The sequence below is a fragment of the Gambusia affinis genome, linkage group LG11, assembly GCF_019740435.1.
Source record: "Gambusia affinis linkage group LG11, SWU_Gaff_1.0, whole genome shotgun sequence".
NCBI lineage: Eukaryota > Metazoa > Chordata > Actinopteri > Cyprinodontiformes > Poeciliidae > Gambusia > Gambusia affinis.
In genome coordinates, this window is record NC_057878.1 from 21402522 (window position 1) to 21426079 (window position 23558).

The window sequence follows — 23558 nt, forward strand, 5'->3', positions numbered from 1 at the left end:
AGGAGTGTGTTGAGCAGTCGTGTGTCGGTGCGTGCATGATCTATTTTAGGCTCAGCAGTGACGCTGCTGCTGCTTTCTGATGCAGTGTTATTCATGCCCTCTGAAGGACAGGTGATGTGGGTTAAAGCGACACTCACACCCCCACCTCACCTTTGTTTTTTCGTTCATGGCACCAGATTTTCCCCAGATCTTCTGGTACTAGTATCATCAAGAATGTCTTGTTTAATCCAAATTGACCCACTTTGCCTGCTGTTTTTTCTTGGGGGAGGCAAGTCATCTCCCCTGTTCACCAATCTCTTAATTTACTTGGCAGCTGGAAAGCTCAGAGTGCCTACCTCTGTCCTCTGCTTCTAAGCATGTTTATATAACTGTGGAGGATGAATAGCCAGCGGTTTGGCTTTAGAGGAGAGGAATAGGAGGGGTGGAGCAGATCCATTCGTCCATTTAAAAAAAAAAAATGTGGCCAGAATCCTATCTATGCAGCCTGACTTCAGCTGGTTTACATTTTAGAATAACATGCATGTTTAAAGCTGATCAGGGATCATAGAACGCTTGGAACCACTAGGAGCACTAATGTATATTGATTTCCAGGATTCCTGCTACTCACATGACCTATTTCTCTGCTCTTTAGCTTTGTGGCTTTCCATATTGCATCCATTTGGAGAAAAAAATGGTGTCAGTCGCAGCCAGTCTCCTGCAATATGCATGTTTGTCTGTCTCTGTCCTTATTGTTAGCGGGCCAGGCAGACCGTCCCATTAAAAGAGCACAAGGGGAGTTGTTGTGGCAGCAGCTGCTCTGGTGTTGCAGTGTTTCGTGTGTGCGTGCGTGTGCATGCGTGTATGTGAGTGTGTGAGCTTGCTGTTCTCTCCTGGTCGTGCAGGGCAGACGGGCCTAGTTCACATGGAGCCGACTCCTCTTGTGCCCTTTGTTGTCGCTCTGGGAGGCTTTCCCATTAGAGCTTGGTCGGTACAGTATTGTGCCGCAGGCGGCCTTAGTAGCTACAGAAAACTAGTCAGGTTTTTTATTCATATTTTTCTATTTTCGTCTTCCTCTTGCATTCTGCTTTTCTTCTGACTTATCCTTTCCACCATCGCCTCTTTGGCCTTGATTTCTTATTATCTCTTAATGAATTATGTATGAAAACATCTGTATGAACAAATCCGATTACAGAAACCTTATTTTGTCATTAGCTACCGGGAATAAAACTGCTGCTTGACCCAAAAAGTTGATTGCAAACTTGTATCTGTGTTTTTCTATTCCGGATAAGTATGAGAAAATGAATTAGAAGATGATGTTTGTGTTTCCACTTCATTCCATTTTCTAGTCAAATTAAGTTTATTTGTACGGCACATTTCAGCAGCAAGGTAATTCAAAATGCTTTACATAATAACAACATAACATAATGAACAGGAAACCTCATTGCTTTGGAGTGGCAAAATAAAAAGAAGTAATGAAAAGTCGTAATTCAAATTAAAACTGATATTCCAGTTATTGCTTTATAGCCTGTTTACAGAAAGTTTGTTCCAGATAAGAGGAGCATAAAAACTGAATGCGGTTTTGGTTCTGATCTCTCTCCATGCATCCATCTTGTGTTTTTCTATGCACCCATCTCTTTTCATACAGTACAATAGAAACATGAATTCAAAGGAAAGGTTTATACACTGAAAATTGAAGTCTGGAAGAGTACAAAATGCTTCTTGAAATGAACAGTACAGAGAATGCAAGCATAGTAAAAAGAAAGTACACCCCATTTCAGTTCTAATGTGTTGTGTGGATGAAATCCTCTGGTTACCAGGTTTCCAGACTATTTAAGCACAACCTCACTCAGCAGATTAAACACTGCTTCTATTAAAGTAATAAGTAATTAATAATTTTTGTCAGTACAGAATGTAGAGAAAGCAATCTGCCAATCTTCTGGGAATGGATGCTGCAGCAGATTTATCTCAATGTCTAACACTACAAATGCTCGACACAATTACATAAATGAAGAGCTACAGCTCATTACTTTGGCTGGCAAGTTAATGTTCTTAAGGGAACAAGTTGGAAAAAGGCTTAACAAGTTTTGATTGGCTGAATGCCTCACCTGCTAATAGGCGTTTTTTTTCTATCAAAATAATATTCCAAAAATAGTTGGGATTGAATGAGACGTTCTAAAACAATGTCCTTTAGGACACCAGAGTGCAGATGTTTGGAGGAAACTACATGCTGGTTATCAAAACAAACAGCATCAACTGTGATTGTAGAGAAGCAACTTCCACCATTAATAAATCTAGTGACCTTTCTTAGTAATAAAAAACCTACTGCACAGCGACATCTATCAATACAAACCTCATACAAACCATGAAGCATTGTGGCAGTGGGGTGATGATTTGGATTTGTTTTGCAGCCAGAAGACCAGGACACCTTGTACTCATTTAATCGATCATGAACTCATGTGATTGCCAACATGTTGGCAAAGTGTCTTTAGCTAAAACTGGGTCAGCACCAGAACAATGATCCTAAACTCAACAGAGCAGCTGATTATGAAACACCAGCTGTTTCAAGATCTGAAATTCTCCATTCAGATTTATTCTAAATGTGAAAGACTGTGACAATCAAGAACTTGTTTAAATTAGTCCTAGTTTTACAAAGTACTAAACCATAGGAGGGTTTTTTTTTTTGTTTTTTTTTGCTTTGCATTAATTATTTTTATATTTTGGCTTAATCTTTGCTTGAGAAGTAATGAAAGATTGAAATCTGATGTGTGCTTTTGTACATTTTGAATTTAATTACTAACAAAGCATTTTTTGTGTACTGAATCATTGTGAAAATCTTTTCTACCTCGTTTGTAGTTGCCTGTTTTAGCCTGTAGGTATTTTGTGTTCTGGCTTATTTGCCTCGCTAAGAGTCTAGAGAATGAAACTGACGTGTGTTTTCTCCAGTTATTTATTTTCTCCAGTTCTGGCTGGTACCAGCTGAGGCTATTTGAGGCACCGATCTTGTGTGTGTTTGGAGTGCTAATGATTCATAGCCTCTCTGTGTCAGACATTTGGAGGATTCCTCCTGAACATGACGTAGGATCGATGAGGGTAGAGAACATGTTTTGTTTGACTCCAGTCTGATGCGTCTGCTCTTCATGTTTACCCAGAAACACAAAAATCAAACTTGTACACACTATCACCACCTGGTCTTTTCCCTCGGGTTTAAGGCAAAGCATTGACCATGTTTCTGTTTGATTTCCAGTCTAACACTGCTGCTAAACAGGTGAGGGTTATTGTGCCGTGTGGCCTGCTTTCATTCCAAATAGCATCTGAATTTGAGGAAAGAAGGATTATAGGAAAATGTCAGCTGAAAGAGATTGTGAAAAATAATTTGCTGTTCACACACCAGCAGATTATTGCTCTCACCCACATACAGTTTGGTGAGGCTAGAGAGGACAACGCTGATTTATTCACACATAAACTTTTAAATACCTACTAGATTTGTCTGCTTGAACAATGACTTACATCTGTGAGTTTCGTGTATGTCGATTGAGTTTTATAACTCTGTTTACTCACACAGAGACCTTGAACAGTCCATAGTGTGGGGAAACAAGTACAGATATCAGAGTTCACCTCTTCAACTATGACCAGGAAAAACAGACTGTCACATGATCGGTGGAGACCAACCCAGCTCTCGCCATCTGTTTCAGGAGAGGAGTCCAAGCGGGACACAAACTTTGTGGTGCTGGTATTTGTCCCAGAAATAAGCTTCAGATGTTGGGAAAAGGACTCTACTTCTCTGTGACTCGTTTCCACCAGTTTTGCACATGTAGAGTGAAACTTTTTGATTCTTCTTTTCTAAACCTCTGATGAATTTGTTTGATCTCACCCTGTCCATCTTTGATCTGGTCTCATGTGACCAGAACATGCGATGTCCCCAAATCCCTTGTGTCAAACTTCAAATTGTACTTCTTATGGCTTTTGTTCCACAGTAACTTACTTCTTCTTGCCACTGCTGCACAAACCCAGACATATGGAGTTGTGATGTCGATAGATTTGCCCAGCTGAGCTGTGCATCTGTCCAGCTCCTCCAGAGTCTGGGTTGTAGCGCTCTCTTTCTTTTCATTATTTTCTGTTGTGATGTGTTAGGTGGATGATTTTTGATCTTTATTTTCTAAGTCTTTGTTTGACCATCAAAGGACCCTCTGCTCTGAAACTCTCACAACCAATCAGTGCTGTGACAGTGGCTATTTTTTTGTTCTTAATAGTAGAGATAGAAACAGTTTTTTTAGATCATGTAGTGTCATAGTTACTACCAAAGAGACACTATGTAGCAACAAACCACTAAACCTTCTTCCTGCTGTGATTGTGTTGCTTCTCTAATAAATGCTCTCCTTGCTCAGCCTGTCAGTTGTTCAGTAATTAGGTGACCTCTGGAATAGGGATGGGCATATCGTTTATCATGAAAAACCTCTTATCATGATAAGAAGTTTGATTTATTATTGTCTCATTAAATTTCAATTAAAGGTGTTAAATAAAAACAAAACTGACAGTAGTTACTAATCTCTCCACTTTTTATTCCACGAGAGCATCAAGAAATATTAGTACGTTTGAAAGTGTGATTAAATGCAGTTCTTGTTTGCAGTTTAGTGATATAAATCACAATTCTACGCTGTATGTAGTGTCCTGAAGAAGAGTATTTGAAATGGGAATGTTTTTCAGAAATAGGATTTGTATTTGTGACACCTATGAATGCTGCGCCATGAACTTACAGCCATACAGTTACCTCAAAAAGAAGTAATAAATAGTTTATTAATAATAATAGAAATTATCACAATAGTGCCACAAAATATTGCAATAAATTTCTAAGTCATAATCACCCACCCACACTCTGACAGCACTGGATTGTAGATGAAGGAAATTAAATAACCCTGAATATGAATTCAAGCCACGCATTTTAGATTTTTGTTAAACTGTGTTCTACCATTCTTTACAGTTAAATACTCCTTCACATTGTTCTATCAAAACCCTAATAAAATATATTGAAAGCTGTGTTTGTAAAACATTGTAAAATATTCAAAACATTGCATATTTTACAATGTCCACAATGTCACTGACATTTGTACATTTTGCTTTTGTTTTTTTTTTTTTAAGTCCAATAAGCAGATAAATCCCAAACAAATGTTGCACGTTTCACTCAAGAAGTCACATTGCTGTATTTCAAGCCAAATTTTTCTCCACTCTGTGTTTTGTCGACGTCATGAATGTGGCCTTCAGCCTGCTGAATGGGATCGAGTGTGACTGCCAGCATAGGGTCGGGATGGATGCAGTGTCGACATGGTAACACGTGAATGATGAGGTGGGATGGGAGGCTAAATTGGTTCTTTGTTGGAGGCGCAGCTGTCACCTGAAAGGAGGTTCTCCCCCTGGGTGGCTCCCAGCAGGGCTCCTGTTAATGAGGAGGGAAACGCAGATGAGTCGGCTGCTGCCCGCTCGGGTACCAGGACAAACGTTACATCTGTTGAGATGAAGAGTCTCCACTCTTGTGTTGATACTTGCTGGCCGTTTCAGCTGCTGTTTGTAAAGATACAACAGACACGCAGGCTTTTGCTGAGCGTTGTTGCAAAAACATGAGTTGCCTTCCCCGGTGGGTTGCTGGGAGTAGTGGGATTATTGGATCTTGCCAGACACGCCCAGGGCATGTGTGTGTGAACCTGATCCCCTCCCCTGCACCATCACCAAATGCTGTACACACACACATGCATAATGAGGGATACAATAACTGCAGCTCCCTTGAGTTAAGTGTATCTCTAATTAAAAATATGCCCACCATGACGGAGGGAGTTCATGGGGAAAAAATGTATATAAATAGTAACTAAAATATATCTGGATGTGTGTTTTTTCAAACTGCAGCCCTGTGGGGGGATTAAAGGATCAGCTCCTGATAATTTCTCCCCCCTCCATCGCTCCCCATCCGGCTCATTCTCTATAATATTCATCCTGCTTAGGATGTGCATTGTGTCCTCCTCTGAACCAATACCAATCTTTTCTTAAAACTCTATTCTTTTTAATCATCAGAGGGGCAGTTAATGTGTCCTTGTTCTCGGTCACAAAGTCTTTTGGAAAGTTCTGTAAATAAATGACTACGTAAACGAAACCGTCTGTCTGCTCTCCATCAGGCTCTGAGATCTTCCATTAGAGATTGATGAACGGGAGCAAGAGGTTTCTTTCCTCCTCTTGGTGTCAGGAAACAGACATAAAAGGTGGGAAGGCACCTGCGCTCTGTGGTCATTAATCAGCCGGGATAACTGTAGAGTTTCAGTTCAGCTACAGAGGTTGCAGTATGTCTTTGTGGCCGACCACATCCACCCGTTTTAGGGTCAGTGTCAGAAGGCCAGCTCTGAAAATTGTCTGAGGTGGAATTACACCGCTGGCCCTCGATTCGCACGGCTCGCTTGTCTCTGCTTTGGAAGGGAGGGATTTATTGGATACCTGAGAGAGCGTTCTCTCCTTCCCCTGCACTCTCAGCAGCGTGCTTAGGCAAACGCCTGCATTATAGATGAGCTGCTGGCAGCTGCCACACTCTCACAGCGCTCAGGTTACCCCCAGTGGATGCACAGAGATACACTACATGGATTTTCACAAAGATGCAAACAGCAGCTACAGTTCTGGGCAGAAATATTTGTGTTGCTCTTCATTAGTTTATATTTTGCCTCCAGCAGTCAGTATTTTATGGGTTCCTTTAAAATAGACTTAATTATTGCTTACTTAGGCTTTCTCTGTGTCTTTTCAACTATTTCTTTAGACCTTTAGAAAGTTTTTAATAACAGTTGATTAAAACCATTTAACGTCTGATTGTTGAAAGCAAATTAGAAAAATTTTATGGAGGTTTAAAAACCAGTTTGGATTAGCTTAACCTTGTCTATTTTAAGTCCTTTTGAAAATATATTGATCAGAATTTAGCAGCTCAGTTTTTGAGCTGCTATTATTGGTTTGAATCAATTCTTGGAAATCTGCTTTATAAGACATCAGGACAGTATTTATGTCATGGTTTTTCTAGTTTTTCTGACTTTAATTATTAGTAAACTAATCATGATTAGTTTATTAATAATTGATATTGTCATGTAATGTGTGTGGGAAATCAGTAGCTATTAATCTGTTTTTTTAAAATAGTTTTTAGGATCTTATATTAATAATTAGCAGTGCTAGTATTGCAAAATGGTGGCCACCAACAGTGTCCCTTACAGAATTGGCTACCCGAACTACCTGATTTATCTTATGTAATTTCCATCTGTGATCAATGAAGATTTTTTTTTATTTTCTAACAGATGCCAACATTTCTAAAACATAAAATGTTCCAGGAGATTCAGAGTTTGGGAGCTAAAAAGGATTTTAAAAAGAACTTTTTCTGTTCTCTGTTCAGCCTTCCTGTTGTCATCTTCCTGTTAAGATGCCTTACTCTCTCTTGGGCTCATTTCATGGAAAATAGTTTCACTTTAAATGACTTCATATATCTCTGTGCGTCTTCTCACCAATAATCAGAATGGCATCACTTAGTAATATCTTCCATTCCAAGTGGGTTTCTGCAAGTAGCGTTTGGTTACGGTTTGTCCACTGATCAGAAAAAGATAACCATTTTCTATTTTTCGACCGGTTAGCAATCGTCAACTTTTGGTCTTTAGCTAATTTCTTTCTTTGAAGACCTTTTATAACAAGGTTTTCCTTTTCCATTTTTTGTGGCACCGTCTTCTTTTTCCAGTCAAGCATGTAAAAATGTTGCTGAAGGCTAAGGAGTGAATTCATGGTTTAGAAAGTGAAGCTGCTTTCCAGAAGAGTTTTGATTGGACAATATGTGTCTTGTACGCCACTTGGAGCTTCGTCTCCTCGCTAAACCCTTTCATCTCTTGTTTGTGTTATCAGTTTCGTAAACTCTCCACTGTTTTCTGCTGCCTGTTCAAACTTTATTTTTTTTTCTTATTTTGTGTAAAGATCCAGCTAAAACCTCAGTAGGAGCCACCCATAGTTTGCATCAAGTTAAAAGCCACAGCGTGAAAATAACATTTGAGCGTTTTCACTTTTGGCAGCTCCTGGAGGCAGTGTTGGGAATAAAAAGACACATAAAATCTTACAAATGAATCTGGCCTGAGGTGACTAAGGTAAAGAGCACAAAGAATGCAAACTGTGTCATTTGCTTTTTGCATTGTATTATTGTTAATTCAATGTGGTTTTGGATTTATTTTATTTTATTTCACATTGTGGCAGTTACTTCTTTTAAACAAATCATGTCTTGTTGAGCTAACCTATTTGAAACATTTTATTTGTGCCGATAGAATAGTTGAAATGGACGATGCAGCACGGCACCCGATTACAAAACAAGTGAAATAAGCTGATCTTAGTGTGCCATATTGATGTTCCCCAAGACTTGGAAAAATAGTACGTCTCATTACATTTGCTGTTTACTTAACACACCATTTCTGCATGAAAACATCACATTTAGTTAGACATGGTGGTGATAGTGTGAAGGTCTGGGGCTGCTTTGATTCTCCAAGACAAAGCAAGACATCGATGACTTGCTTTGAATTTTGCTCTCGGCCTGAAAATCCTAAAGGAGAATGTCTGACCAGCTTGTAACCACAAACACACTTCTGGTTAAGTAAGAGGACAATAATCCAAAGCACAACAGCAACTCCACCTCTGACTACAAAAAAATCCCCAATGTGAACGTTCGGGAGTGGCTTAGTCAAAGTCTGAACTTAGATCCTTTTGTGATACTGTGGCATGACTTTAAACAGGCCGTTCCTGCTGGAAAACCCTCCAGCAATATAAAAGGCTTGTATCAAGTTATGGCAGCTGTTGGTACAACCAGCTATTAGATCTAAGGGAATGTTCTTTCCACACAAGGTCGTATTGGTTGGGATAGCTTTTTCCACTTTTTATCAGTCCATCTGGATGTCATTTTATAGTTAAATCTGTCTCCTCTTCTGTTCGCCATTTATTTTAAAGAATGCTTCTTTCATTCTGTCTTTATTATCTTTCATTCTTTGTTTTCTTTCATTAATTCATTCCTTCTCTAGACATGTCCTTGGGCACAAAGGTGCCCAAAACAAAAAGGAAAAAGGAAATTAAATAAATTTGTGCGAAAAACTAACTGAATAAACCCAACCAGCTGCATTTGGAAAAAAGATTCCGAGAATAGAGCAGATGGATTAATATTGATTTGTCTTTATTTAAGACAAATCAATATTAACATGCACTGAAGAAACCTTTGTTGCCAGTTTTATTAGTTCAGTTATTTCCTGTGATTTCTATCTTTAGACATTTATTTTCTTTAAAGATCCAGAAAGGCTGTTTGGTGAAACTCATTGTGTAAAGTTCTGGTTTTGCTTCAGTCCTGCAGTTTTTGTGTGGTTCTTGTACCTCAGTAGCTCTTGGTCAGCGCAGCTGGTTAAGCAGAGCGTAGGAAGCATGTGTGCCAGATGTCTTTGCTCCCAACCTTTAATCGTTCCTGTGTCATTACTGGTCGGTCACAGAGATCCCAGAAAAGTCCCAGTGTCATCTGTGTCTGCGTGCAGCTGGTTTGATCTAACTGCTTGCCAAAAGTTTCCCTGGATGGTATTATTTGTATTTTCTCTCCTGTCTGTCATGTGCAAATTTACAGCCTCTCTAGATTTTCCCACTCTGTCACGCTTAGACTTTGTCACCTGAAATAATAACTATCTTCTCTTTCTCAACAGATCTGTGATAAAAGATGAGAGGATTGAGTTTCAGTTTGTGGAAGTAAAAAGTCTTTTTGGATTTTATTAACAAAAAATGTCCTTTTTCTTCCTTCCTCTTTATTCTGCAGGTGATTTTCAACATCCAGAGAGACCAGTGCGTTAAGACGCATACCTCCCATTGTAACTGGGCTGCCCATCCACATGCACGACACCATGGGCAGCTCCCCAGAGGTGCTTTCCTGGACCTCCTGCCCCAGTCTCTTGGTGGGGAAGCTGAAAGAAGAGCTTAAGCTCTCTGTGGTTGGGGACGCCATGAAGAAATCCAACTCTCCCAATGCCCAGTCCCAGCCTCCTCTGGCCATCCCTCCTGCTGCTTTACCTCCTCAGATTATAACAGACCTCGCCCCGCCGACCAACCTGCCCGTTCCCCTGCACACGCCCGGCCAGGACGAGGACTCCATGTTGGGGGGCATCAGCCCAGGAAACACGGCCCTCAGCGTGGACTCTACTCGGAGCGAAGGCGGACACTTTGACAACAGCGTACTCCAGCTGCAGGAGCAGGAGCAGGAAGAAGCAGGTTCACCAGCGTCCTGTGAGCACGGTGGGTGTGGGAGTGGCCTGGACGAGCAGATGGGAGAGGTAGAGTGTCCTGTGGACCACAGTGGCGAGGGGAGACCCAGCCATCCGCGGCACCCTGACGACTTCAAGCTGCACTTCCAAAGAGCCGGGCCCGGGTCGGGGGGCTTCCTGGAGGGGCTGTTTGGCTGCCTCCGGCCCGTCTGGAACATTATCGGGAAAACTTACTCCACAGAATACAAGCTGCAGCAGCAAGGTTAGCTCTTGGTTTCACCTCCCTGCACGGTGTCCGGTTGAACAAACTAAATCCTCTCTGTTTAATTAAAAGGCTTCTGTCTCTAACTCTTCTGAGAAACAATCAAACGGTTCTGTCTTGTACTACCAAGAGCGTAACTGAATATCTGTCCCCACCTTTAGCAGGAGGCTGCTGTGTGGCTGTACTGCTGTCCGTTAGAATTAAGGTCATGGGTAAAGGTGGACTCGCCTTGCTGCAGGGCTCGCTGTGGAGGCTGGATGATATGCGTTGAGGTTAGGTACAAATGAGCTGAAGCTTTACATTGTTCAGTTGACAAATGAGGCAGCATAACTTCTCATCATCACCACTGATAGTAAAGCAGCACAAAACAGGGATAAAGCAGCATGTGACTCCCTGAATGTCATTTATAGTACATTGTGCTGTTTTTATCTGAATGTATAAGTTACTTGTGCTGCACAGAAGTGGTCCCAGTTTGTGAAAAGGTCATTTATAATTTTCTGATTTATTTATGTCATTAAACCTGGCATTTTAACTGGGCAGGATAGACATTTTAGATCCACTATAATTCCAGACTTTTGTGGTTTGTCTCTAATGATGCATCCACACCATCCCTGTTTAGTCCACTTTAATCCAGCTCTAGTTCAGCTAGGATGTACAGTTCATTTGGGGAGATGTGAATGTGTAATTATATTCTGATGTGGATCAGAAAAGCAATCTCTGGTCTGCCTGAGATCTCGGCTCGGTTGAAGTCAACTCTGGCGCTGTTTTAATGCCGAGCAGACCAGATATTGCTCTAAAAACAGGAAGTGGACTACAGTGCTAGGCATTCTGGGCAAATACAACTAAAGCAAACTTGTGAGTTTAGCGCTAGCAGGGGAAATGCCTTGTGGTCTTTTGCTAAAGAGAAATCTTACAACCGGTAAAATTTGATGCCAGACCATTTTTGTTTACGTTTTGTGAAGAAGGATGTTGCACTCTTTAGTGTTTTTGTGTTGTTTCCTTTTGAGGTTCTTCGTGCAGCACCACCAAAGGTTATGGGGTGAACTGGTTGTTCGAAGGGTTTGTTTTACACTGTCGTCTGAAAGTGAACCGCACCAGGTGAAAATGTAACAAATGTTGTAATTTAATTGCGTCTACCGGAATATCTCTCCTGTCTGTCATGTGCAAAAAACCACCTAAAAATTAGATATTTAAACTTAAAAACAAGTTTGAAATTTAAATTTTTTTATTACACTTCAAAGTTCTAAAAATATTTCTATTTTACCTGCTTAAGTAGGATTCAGATATTTCCTTCTACCAGCTAACCTGACAGAATCCTTTCTGTGCATCTTAAATAAGATTGATATAAATATGTTGGTCATCTCACAGGACAATGTAACAAAGTGCAGGTGTCAGACTGATGAAATGTAACTAACCTGATTGCAGACATGTGGGAGGTCCCGTTTGAGGAGATTTCCGAGCTGCAGTGGCTGGGCAGCGGTGCGCAGGGCGCCGTCTTCCTGGGCAAGTTTCGCTCTGAGGAGGTCGCCATCAAGAAGGTGCGGGAGCAGAAAGAGACGGACATTAAGCACCTGCGGAAGCTCAAGCACCCCAACATCATCAGCTTCAAGTAAGCTCAAAACTCAACTTCTTACTGGTTACCTGCTCCTGGTTTTAAAACATGTTTCCTATTCTGTGAATGTCAGAGGGGTGTGCACCCAGGCGCCTTGCTACTGCATCATCATGGAGTACTGCGCCCAGGGCCAGCTGTATGAGGTGCTGAGGGCCGGGAGGAAGGTCACCCCCAGGCTGCTGGTAGACTGGGCCACAGGGATCGCCGGCGGCATGAACTACCTACACCTTCACAAGATCATCCACAGGGACCTCAAGTCTCCCAAGTGAGCTGCTGGTTTACTGCTAATGTCACACGAGAGGCTTGAAAACTTTCCTGAATCTGATTTTCTTAAGCTAAGTACAGGGTTCCCTCAAAAAGGAGAACATTTTGTTTTTGTTTTCAAGATCAAGAAAAAAAATAAAGCATAGACAATAGTTGTATGTCCATCCGTCTTTCTGTCTCTCTATCCACACATCCGTCTTAAGGTCAGTTCAACTTTACATCCATCCAGACATCCATCTTTCTGTATTTACATCCATCTGTCCATAAATTTGTCTTTCCGTCAGTCTCACATACCAACTGTCCATCCATCCATAGCTTCCACATTTAAAACTAAACCGCTGTATAAATTCATAGATAAGTTTTGCATCGGTCCTTAATGGATTTTATATAAAACATTTTTTCAAACCACTTTAGTACCTTTTGAGACATTTTGGATAAAAGTAGCAACAGCAACTCATCCCTCCAGCTCTTCACAGAGTGACATTTGCTCAAATGTTTTGGTTAACAAAATCTAGCTCCTCTGCTTCTCCTCCTCCTCCTTCTGTCTCATCCTCTGCAGTCGTGTCTGTAGCTCTGTCTGTCTAATCAATATCATCATGCTGCTGCAGCAAGCGCTGTATTAGTCAGCAGAATGATAGCTAGCTGAAACACTGTAAAAGGTCAGTCTCATTTAGCTAATGGGATGATTCAGAAACACTTTTCTGAAAAACAGTTGAGTGTGCTACAGAAGAAATAAAACAGGATAATGCTCTTTAAATTTAGTGGAACATCAGCAAAGAAGCTTAATTGACAAAGTGAATAGTTTATACTAAATCAGCTCATTTTGTAACTCTCTTCTGTTTGTATTTCAGTGTTTTGGTCACACACAACGACACTGTGAAAATTTCTGATTTCGGAACGTCCAAAGAGCTCAGCGATAAAAGTACAAAGATGTCATTTGCAGGTACGGTGGCCTGGATGGCCCCAGAAGTCATACGAAACGAGCCTGTGTCTGAAAAAGTCGACATCTGGTGAGTAGTAGCGCACTTGAATATAAAATAAAAAAATTATCTTATATTGAAAATAACTGAATATCTTTAATATTCTATTAAAGTTATTGAATAAAAAGCTTTTTTTCTTGCCTCTAATTTAGAGATGAAAATCTGATGTTGGATTTGTCTGTGGTACATTGAAACTGGAGTCTGTGTCACTTTGTGTTTTTCAGGTCTTTTGGAGTTGTGTTATGGGAATTGCTCACAGGAGAAATTCCCTACAAAGATGTGGACTCGTCCGCCATCATTTGGGGTGTTGGCAGCAACAGCTTACACCTTCCTGTCCCCTCCACCTGCCCAGACGGTTTTAAAATCCTCATGAAACAAACATGGTGAGTTTGGACCCCATGCTGTTACATCTGCTCTGCGATTACTTTGAGATCAATCTTGATTCCTTTACTGTTTTGCTTCATTCCAGGCAAGGCAAGCCCAGGAATAGGCCTTCATTTCGTCAGATCCTCCTCCATCTCGACATTGCCTCTGCTGATGTTTTAGGAACTCCTCAGGAGACCTACTTCAAGTCTCAGGTTTGGTTTTCAGACAAAATGCCCACATAAGTCAAATTTCCCTCTCGCGGTATATCCCCTTAAAAAAATGTTTTTATACGCTTTGAACTTTTTCAGGTTTTTTTCTCTATTCTTTGTCTTTCCTTGGGATTTTATCAGAAAAAACATCACGAAGTAACATGAGATTGTGAAGTAATGCATAGTTGCACTATTTCTCTCCAGCATTATTTATTTCTCAACTGCTTTGCACATCGAAGCCCTGAAGGCAAGTGGTTGTACTGAATTTTGTTTAGGGGCAAGATTCAGTACAACCACTGTACTGAATTAGTTGTTCTTATTTCAAAATAACTACATATTAGTAGTTATTTTCAAAATAACTACATATTCTTGCTTTCACTTCACCTCACAATTCTGTACCTTATTAAGTAAATACTTAATTTACTTAATAAGTAAATTAAGTATTTACTTATTTACTTAATTTAAGTAAATTAAGTAAATACTTAATTTACTTATATTAAATTAAGTATTTAATTTAAATTTAATTACTTAAAATTTAATTTAAATTTTAAGTATTTAAATTAAAATTAAAATACTTTGAATTCACAGCTCCAGTTTTGCATGCAGGTTCGGGAGGGATGAACTCAGGTCTGTTTTCCAAATAATTGATCATAGTTTTTGTTAACAGGACAGCAGGTGGATTACATAATGCTGATTTTATTTTATTTTATTATTATCTTAGGCATGCTCTGGACATCCGGGAGCACTATGAGAGAAAGCTGGAGAGAGCCAACAACCTCTACATGGAGCTCAGTGCCATCATGCTGCAGCTGGAGGTCCGAGAGAAGGAACTCATGAAGTATGTAGAAATACAAGGAGTTATTTCACTTTGGTGTCATTTCCTTACAATAGGCCTTTACTGGGTGTCACTTCAATAAATAGTTCAAATGCAGATGCAAGACTTTTGTTCCTGGATGAAGTTTTCTGCCTCTTGGTGTTTTTGTCTTTACATCCCATCCTGTGAAACCAAACAAAACATCTACTGTCTCTGTAGGAGGGAGCAGGCAGTGGAGAAGAAATATCCAGGAAGCTACAAACGCCACCTGGTCCGGCCCATCGTCAGATCCAACGCCGTCGAGAAGCTCATCAAGAAAAAAGGAAGCATCTCACACAAACCTGGCATGCCACCCACCAAAAGGTCTCAGATTTTAGTTTTGTTTCATTTAATCTTGAAAAGTATACAAGCATAAACTGGTGGAAAACTTATTTTACATCTATTTTCTTCCATATCAAATATGAAACTAGTGGGAAAAATATTCACCTAAAAAATTCTCATCAGTCATGAGTTTAATTGAAGGCAAAACCAGCTAATTTTCTTTTCTAGCTGTCCTTTCCCCTCTGAGTTTACACTAAACTAAACTAACTAAAGGGATATTAAGTGTATTTCCCCTCTGTCATTCCATTGTAGTTTGTGAAAACAAGAGGCATAAACTTTCAATTTAATACTTTTTGATTTGCTTTTATCAGGGGGAAAAAGTAATAAAACATTCATTTGCAAACCTTACACAGTCCATTCATCAGTTTTTTAGCGTCTTCATTAAAATTGTTGGCATTAAAAGAACTTTGCTTTTGATAGGAATTTAATATAAACAGTGAAGAAGCACAAAGCCATGATAAATACAAGGTGACTCCTCCCACTGCTGCCTTTCAGCAGCAAATTAATCATCAGGTGAGATGATGATCAATTCAGTACTGAAAAAGAAGAACTTCTCTTTACTAACGTTTAGTCTGAGATAATTACTCAGAAGAAGTTTAGCACTTGGATACATTTTTATTTATCTTGAAATATTTAAAGTTTAAATTTCTGCTCATTGAAGCTCTTTGGACAGTTTCAAAGAACTTTTTTACTTGATTGTTAATTAAGGATTTACAAATCAATATCGCCTTAATGTTCAGAGACTTAAAATAAGGTGAACCTGTAAAGCTGCTGTGTTTAATTTGGGTGCATCTAACTTTTGTGTTGATGCGCCTAAACAATGGTTACTTGCAGCCTCTAGACTGTAAAACACCTCTAGACTGAATGCACTGTTGCTGAATGTCTTCTTGCAGGCCGGACCTGCTGCGCTCTGACTGCATCCCCAGCCTTGACCCGCTCCCCTCACCCTCGCCTCTGTCGGCCAGTCCCAAAGTCTCCACGCCTCCTGGGAAAACCCGCTACCGCAGCAAGCCTCGCCATCGCCGCGCCAACAGCAAAGGCAGCCACAGCGAGTTCCCTGGCGCCTTGAAGCCTGTTGCTGGAGCCCCAGAAGACACCCAGTCTCTGCAAGAGCAGCCTTTCCACCACCATCATCATCATCACCCACCAGCTGAGGGTCAGTTTCTTCCTCTGAAAGGCCGCGAGGAGGCCGTAGTTAACTGTGCCAACAATCTGCGCTACTTCGGCCCCGCCGCCGCCCTGCGCAGCCCTCAGACCGACCACCTTCAGCGCCGCGTCTCTGACTCCAGTCCTGACCTCATTTCCACAGCCGTGGATGCAGACATGCGGCAGCGGACTTCTTCCACCAGCTCCAACCCCATACCAGGGGCCGGCGCTGTGTTGTTATGTCCCTGCTGCCAGGCTCACCCTCTGCCTGGCTGCTTGCACTGTCAGGAGACTCCGCCCACTCTAAGCCAACCAGAATTACCGCACTACTCACTGCTTAGCACCCAGGAAAGCAACCAGTCTTCACTGGCGCCACCCAATAAAGAAGCAGCTTTAAACGGAGAGGACTGCAGCCTCGCTGCCCCGCAGGCGCAGGATCCATCCCAGTCCAAACACCCGCTGCCCTCTGCACTGCCCCGAACCCTCAGACCCCTCAGAAAGGTGAACAGCCATGAATCACTGCACAGACATTCACACACCTTGGACTTTATTCACATTTTGTTACAGTACAATTACAAACTTCAGCATATTTTACTGGGATTTTATGTGATAGACCAACAATGGTAGTGAGTCGTTGCAAAGTAGAATGAAAGTAAATGTTTTTCAGCTTTATTTTAATGAATAAAAATTGAAGTATCGCCTCTATCTGTGTCAAACACGTTTTACTCTGACGGCCCCAAATTGAATGCAGTGTTACCAGCTGCCTTCAGATGCTATTTATATGGGAAACGGAGTCAAAGTTTTGATTTCAATTTAAATTCAGATGATTTGTTTGGAAATATTAATGAACAAAAACAGCAGCATGAAGCCCAAGGAACACATCAGACCCGTCAGAAATAAAGTTATGTGGGCATTAAAACAATTTCCCAAACTTTGAACAACTCTTAAAGACCACTAAGCAGGTGTTCCTTCTGGACTGTATTCAAAATGGGATGTGTGCTGGAAAATGAACACTGTGCATCACTGTAGTAATACACGGTGGTGGCAGCAGCATGCTGTGTTGGATGTTTTTTTTTAAAAATGTAAATAGAGAGCAATTATAGAAGACTCACATCTGAAGAGATTTAGGACCAGGTTGAAAGGTCACCCAAATACACAGACAGAGCAACAGTGAAATTATTTAGATCACTGCATAATCTTTGTTAAGAATGGTCTAGTCAAAGTCCACTCTACAATCCAACTAAGAACCTGAAAATTAATATTCACAGAATCTGTGCATCCAATCTGACTGTGTTTGAGTTATTTTGCAGAGGAATGGGCTTAACATTTTCTGTGTGTAGATGCATAAATCTGTTAGGGATTTACATATCCCAAAAACTCACTATTACGTAATTCTTTTTGTTCATCTTTGTCGTAAAATCCCAATGAAATCCACAAAATCCAGAAATGTGCTTGTGGGGTAGAAGTATGTGAAAATAATTTAAAGGCAGTGTAAATAAAAACAGTCTAAAGAAAGTTTGAGGTATTAATGTTAAAATATTCTGGAGGTGTGAATATTGGAAGGCCCTGTGTGTGTATGGTGAGTGTCTGTATATCAATGGCCATTGTTGCTGCACTTTTCAGGGTGGCGATGAGTCATCTGAAGAGGAGGAGGGAGAGGTGGACAGTGAAGTGGAGTTTCCACGGCGACAGAGGTAAAATACTTTGCAAACTGACTTTTACGTGTCGTAAAACTGCTAATATAATCCATTAACAACTGAAACAAATGACCGTAATCCAAATGAGGCCAAAATTAAGTAAGACTGCACTCACTCCAGAATATTTTCCTCGACTCCCACCAGACCCCATCGCTGTATGAGCAGCTTCCAGTCCTACTCCACCTTCAGCTCGGAGAACCTGTCTGTGTCGGACGGGGAGGAGGGCAACACCAGCGACCACTCGCACAGCGGACCCCTGAGCGCCAGCCAGGAGGAGCACCTGGACGAGCTGCTGTCGCACACGCCCGACATCCCCATCGACATCTCCACCCAGTCCGACGGCCTCTCCGACAAGGAGTGCGCCGTCCGCAGGGTGAAGACACAGATCTCGCTGGGGAAGCTGTGCTCGGACGAACACAGCTATGAGGTCAGGAGCGATTTGGCTTTTGACTTAAAGGTGTAGGCAGCGTGCAGCTATTGTACTGTGGGAACACTGGGGAAAAATATACAGATTTATAATGGCATAATAAAACACAGTTAGGTGTTTCTAAAGACTGTGGAGCTGGAACACATTTTAGATATCCAAAAATGATTAAACAAACTAAAACAATAAATGTAATAGATCACGAGGTAAACAAAATTGTCCTTCAAAAACATTTTATTCATTGGACTCAGACAGAGAAAACAGGCGAAACTGCAAGTTAGGCAGAAAGAAAAAAAGAGGTACAAACTAACTGCTTTGTGCTCTATCAAAAACTCGCAGCAGTTTTCAACAGGCCGCCTTTCCAACAATTTTAAAGGGCAACATCTCCTTAATGACTAAATAAAACTACACAAACAAGCAGGACAATGGAAATTATTGAGCTAATTTTATTTTATGATGCAACTAATCATAAAATAAAATGAGCTTGTTGTGCAAGGCTTATTTTTTGGCCATAAATGGGAAATTAGCAGCCACATTTTATCTGGCTTGAACAAAAACTACAGTAATTATATTTCATTTAATGACAGTACATTGCATTGTAACAAAAATCTATATGACTTTTGGCTAAGATAACCACTAGTAGTTGATTTTTATAGTCAACACATGCTTCACTATTACAAACTTATAGAAGAGCCAGAAAGACGTAAAGTGATTTTTAAAGCTGCCAGGTCTTTGCTCAAGTTTTTTTCTCTCATTTTGTCTCCAGAATCCGCTGCAGTTCGGAGACTCGGACTGTGATTCGTCGGAAGCAGAGTGCTCCGATACCACCATCAGAAACAACAAAGTCGGTGCTCCGTCGTCATGGTGAAACTCTCCACAGGGTGTTGGATCTGTTTGTTTGTTTATTTATTTTTTGCCTGGTGGCCATCATGTCCATATTAGAGGGCTCCACAGAAAACACAGCAATAAGAGGACATCATAGAGAACAAAACTCTCCCTATAGCAAAGTCCTGCATAATCTCCCCTCATCCTCAGCACCATCCCCCCTCCGTGTGCGTTGGTTTGCGTAAGCCTCCCTTCCTCAACCATCAGTGATCCCGTCGTCTAGCACTGCATCCAGGCAGACCCATGGCAGGGATTCCCTTTTGATTGATAATGTACAGTAGATAGAATAACATTCTTAATTTATTTTTGTCTGAGTTTTGAAGAGAAATTCAGGATTCTCTGAACAGAGGAAATAAAAACTGACATTTTGAGACTGATACTGATGAAGGTGCGGAGGATGGGAGTGGGAGGAAATGTTGAAGCTCTGATGCGTCGGAGCATCACTACAGGCCTACATCTCGCTACAGTTACTCTGAGCATCTCTGTGTTGGTAAAACCTCACAAAAGAAAAAGAAAAAAAACAATCTTGTTGTTAGTTTACAACGCAGTGACCCGGTATCCTGCATCCTTTCACTTCCTTCTTGTCACAACTGTGGCTGACACAAGTAAGCAATGAGCTCATGGAAACAGTGTCAACACCAGCATGAACAACTCGCCTTGCAAATTGCAAATGGAAACTCACCCGAAGGAAAAATAAAAACACCTCTGGACTTGTCTCATTATCAGGATCACCGCATAGCTATTAGAGCATGCTCTCAAGAGGAAAAAAGCTTTACAAGGACTGCATGAAGCAGAAAAGCGGTCAGCAGAGAGGACGACTCATCCGAGAGCTAAAAACAAACAAAATAAAGGACGCTCTCATCCTTCTCTCTGAGACACGTCATCAGCAATCAGGCGTCACGATGGGAGCGTTTGAGGATGATGTGCGTTGGTTTGTGTAAGCCCCCCTTCCTCAACCATCAGACTTTGCAGTTTCAAGTCTCATCTCAGGATCGCTCGAGGACTGTGAAACTGGATCGGACCAACTATCGTGTGAAAGAATGTTCCTCGACTGGCACATGTTGATATAAAGGACTGAGGAGGCATTTAAAAACAAAAAAAGCTCTTACAGAGAAGCCTTGGATACTCAATCCTTTAGTGTAGGTGTTTCTATAGCTGCAGACTAAATGCAGTATCTCTTTTTGTCTTGTTTTCGATTTTCATGGAAAGTGACAGAGCGCCTCATTCATCGTTTTCTTGCAGATATTCTTATTTTTTTATCCATAACAATACAAGTCAATTTCTATGAATAAGAATATGATGAAAAGTTTTTTTTCACTCGATAAAAGTCAAATTAATATAATGCTAATGCATGCACAGAGAAATTTTTAATCAAAATTACCTGCTAAGTTTAATGATTGGGATGTAAAACTAGAGCATCAATCCATCAGAAAGTCTCTTTAAATGTCATCATACCAATTTGTAGAAAAATAGTATTTCTCGTAAAGCTGTCATTCCATAAGCTGCACAAGCTTTAGGATTTCACTAAAGAAGCTGGTTTTTCCCAGGCTCCTTTGCCTCAGCAAAACAAAAAGAAAAAATTAGCAGAGGGGAAAAAGTATCCCACATATGGTACAGCCTTAAGTGGAAAACAGAAATAAAGGCTTGAGTCTCTGTAGTCATTAAAAAGTCCTAAAATAATTTACATTTTAAGATTTAAAAACATGTCCAGTTGTCCATCATGAGTCTTAAGTGTTATTTATGTTTTAAATGTACTCCTATAAGCCTTTTCCTCTCATTTAATTTTTTTTTTGTTTTATGTTGTGGTAGCAGTCATTTTTCGCGTGTTTTGAAGGTCTTGACATGTAGAGTGGTGGTGTGCTGTAATATTTCATTCAGCTTCCAGCCTTTAAACCCATAAAATATTTCTGCTTGTGAAGCTGGATTATAGTTGTTAGTTTAGGGAATGAAAATCACACTCTTTTTATCCTTATTTATTTCAGCTAATTCTTTATGGAAACATGTATATTTGACAAGGTGGCTGGATTTCAAATATTTGCTAAAACCCGTTATGGATAAGTAGACTTACTTTATAAAAGGTGTTAAAAAGTGGGTAACCTAAACACAAAATTCATAAAAACATATGGCAAAAGCAAAAAAGAAAATACAGAATATAAGCTAAGTGTGGGTTATTGAGCATATCAGGGATTCATTTAGTATGTTTTTCTTTGTAAGTCATGTTGTTCTTAAACCATATTTGGTCCAAAAGAGGTCAGTAAGTTTAGATTGAATTTACTGAAACTTGAAGAAACTCTGTAAAATATGAATCTGTTTGCAATTAATTTATATAACGAGTTTAATTTTTTAATTGAATGACTAAAGTAAATTAACTTTTTATGATATTTGAATGTATTGAGATGCACTTGTAAATATTGTCTGTTGGCTGAACAGCAATAACAAACAGCAGGGTAGTTCTCAGGTGATAAATAGGAGAGGGGGTTAATCCAGCAGGCTGGATGTAACCATGGTTACTAGGAGTTAGAGTAGAGCAGTGAGTGGATATATTTTTAATTGCTCCCTTTCTCTTATTTTTCCCCCCAACTTGCCTTTTTGAGGTTTGATGCTCAGGACTTGTGTTGAATGACAGCAATATATCAGCTGCCACTAGATGGCGACATTTGATTTTGCCTTTTTTCTGTGAATCTCCCACACCAATCTGTCTCACAGTCCCAGCACTACAACTTCTTTTCACCCAATCGTCTTAAATACAAAACAAAATAAAACAAAAAAAAGAGATACTGCATTTACGAAAGCATTATTTTTGCTTTTGGATCCTCGTCTGGCATCCACATTTGTAATAATCCCATCAGTTGGGGCGGTACTGAACGCTAATGATGTCAGCTCAGACCTGTGTGTGTGTGTGCCGACGGTTGTGAATCTGCGTAAGGAACACAAGCCAGAGACGAGTTCACGGAGCTTTAAGCTGCTCTTGGTTTTCACCAACCATATATCTCAGTGTTAAACCTGTACATAAACAAATGTAAATGCAATGTGATCCATTTTTCATCCTCTTTCGTTAATGTGTCTGCCGAGCGGCCGGACAGGAGGAGGAGGTCATCCTTATATCAGTATTGAACACTAGGACAGGAAGGTGAATCTTGATTCAATGTGCTCGAGAGCTATGAAAAGGCTCCATCTACCTTCTTCTCTTCTGTTTACGTACATGTGAAGTAACCTCTTGTAATCTGATCGAGCTGATAATAACACTTGTCTTCTCTGGCGTCCATCCTGTGAAGAATGATTGTTGTGAACTTTTAATTTAATTTTGATCTTTTTATCGTTGTTTCTTTTTCTCTCTCTCCTTTTTGTAGCTGGCCTACATAATCAATGAATTAATTTATTTGAAATGAGTCATCAGGAGTAGTTTTCTTAATTTGAGGCAGCTTCAGAAATCTCATGACCAACAGGTTCTCCTTTTGAAGGAAGCACAAAGAACGGTTGTGGGGAAGAGGGCAGTATTGGTGTGGTTGAACAAAAGCGTTACCATATCACTGTTTGACCCTGCAGAGGGACCACTCATCGTTTAGATTCATCACTGCAGTATAAAGTATTGAATAAGTAGTTTGTAGAATCAAGTGTTCCTTCAGCTTTTTTCATCTTCCCCTAAGTTGTTAGGAATCACAGCAGGGTAGACGAGCCCGAGGGAGCTTGTAAGGAGCCAATTATTTTTCTACTTCTCCAGTGATTCCTTCTTCGCATTTGTAAATCATAAACTAAAATACTTCCATTTGAATTTCTGTGAAATTGTTGCCTGATTCTGTTTAGCACACATACTTTTTTCTCTCTCTCTCATTTGCGACCCTCTTCCCTGTTGAATGGCATTATGATCAACCAATCCTGTCATTTTCCTGTATTGTTCAGTGTACAGTGCAATAGGAGAATAAAATCAAAGCAAACAAACTGCATGGAATAAATGCTGATGTACTGTACCAAGAACACAGTCGTTTGTCTTGTTTTATTTAAAACAAAGTGGGTAATACATATAAATTCAGTGCTATGCAAGCTAATTTTATTATTATTTTAGATCTTATTGAGGGTTTTATGTGTTGGATGAGAGGTGCCGGGGTTCAGTCGTCTAGTGAGGTGTGCTAACGGATGAAAAGCCTCCTCAACTCGCAGTCAAGTTCCACAGAGTTTCACTAATGACCTAATTATTTGATTCAAAGTCTAAAATCTGAGGCTTTAAAACCTTACTTTACATGCAGTGTCAGGCTCATGAGTGTGTGTGTGTG

General features: G+C 40.4%; 1 protein-coding gene across 1 annotated transcript in view; it reads left to right on the forward strand.

Moving 5' to 3' along the window:
• The window catches only part of si:ch211-45c16.2 (mitogen-activated protein kinase kinase kinase 13), a 40047-nt gene extending 16785 nt beyond the window's left edge, over positions 1-23262 (forward strand). The window contains 12 exon segments of the mRNA XM_044131993.1: positions 9806-10509; positions 11935-12118; positions 12195-12386; positions 13237-13395; positions 13590-13748; positions 13835-13992; positions 14613-14778; positions 14974-15117; positions 16029-16782; positions 17905-17975; positions 18123-18405; positions 19169-23262. Of these exon segments, the coding sequence (XP_043987928.1) occupies positions 9879-10509; positions 11935-12118; positions 12195-12386; positions 13237-13395; positions 13590-13748; positions 13835-13992; positions 14613-14778; positions 14974-15117; positions 16029-16782; positions 17905-17975; positions 18123-18405; positions 19169-19270 (3003 nt within the window). The 5' untranslated portion in view covers positions 9806-9878 and the 3' untranslated portion in view covers positions 19271-23262.
• Positions 23263-23558: the final 296 nt, after the last annotated feature.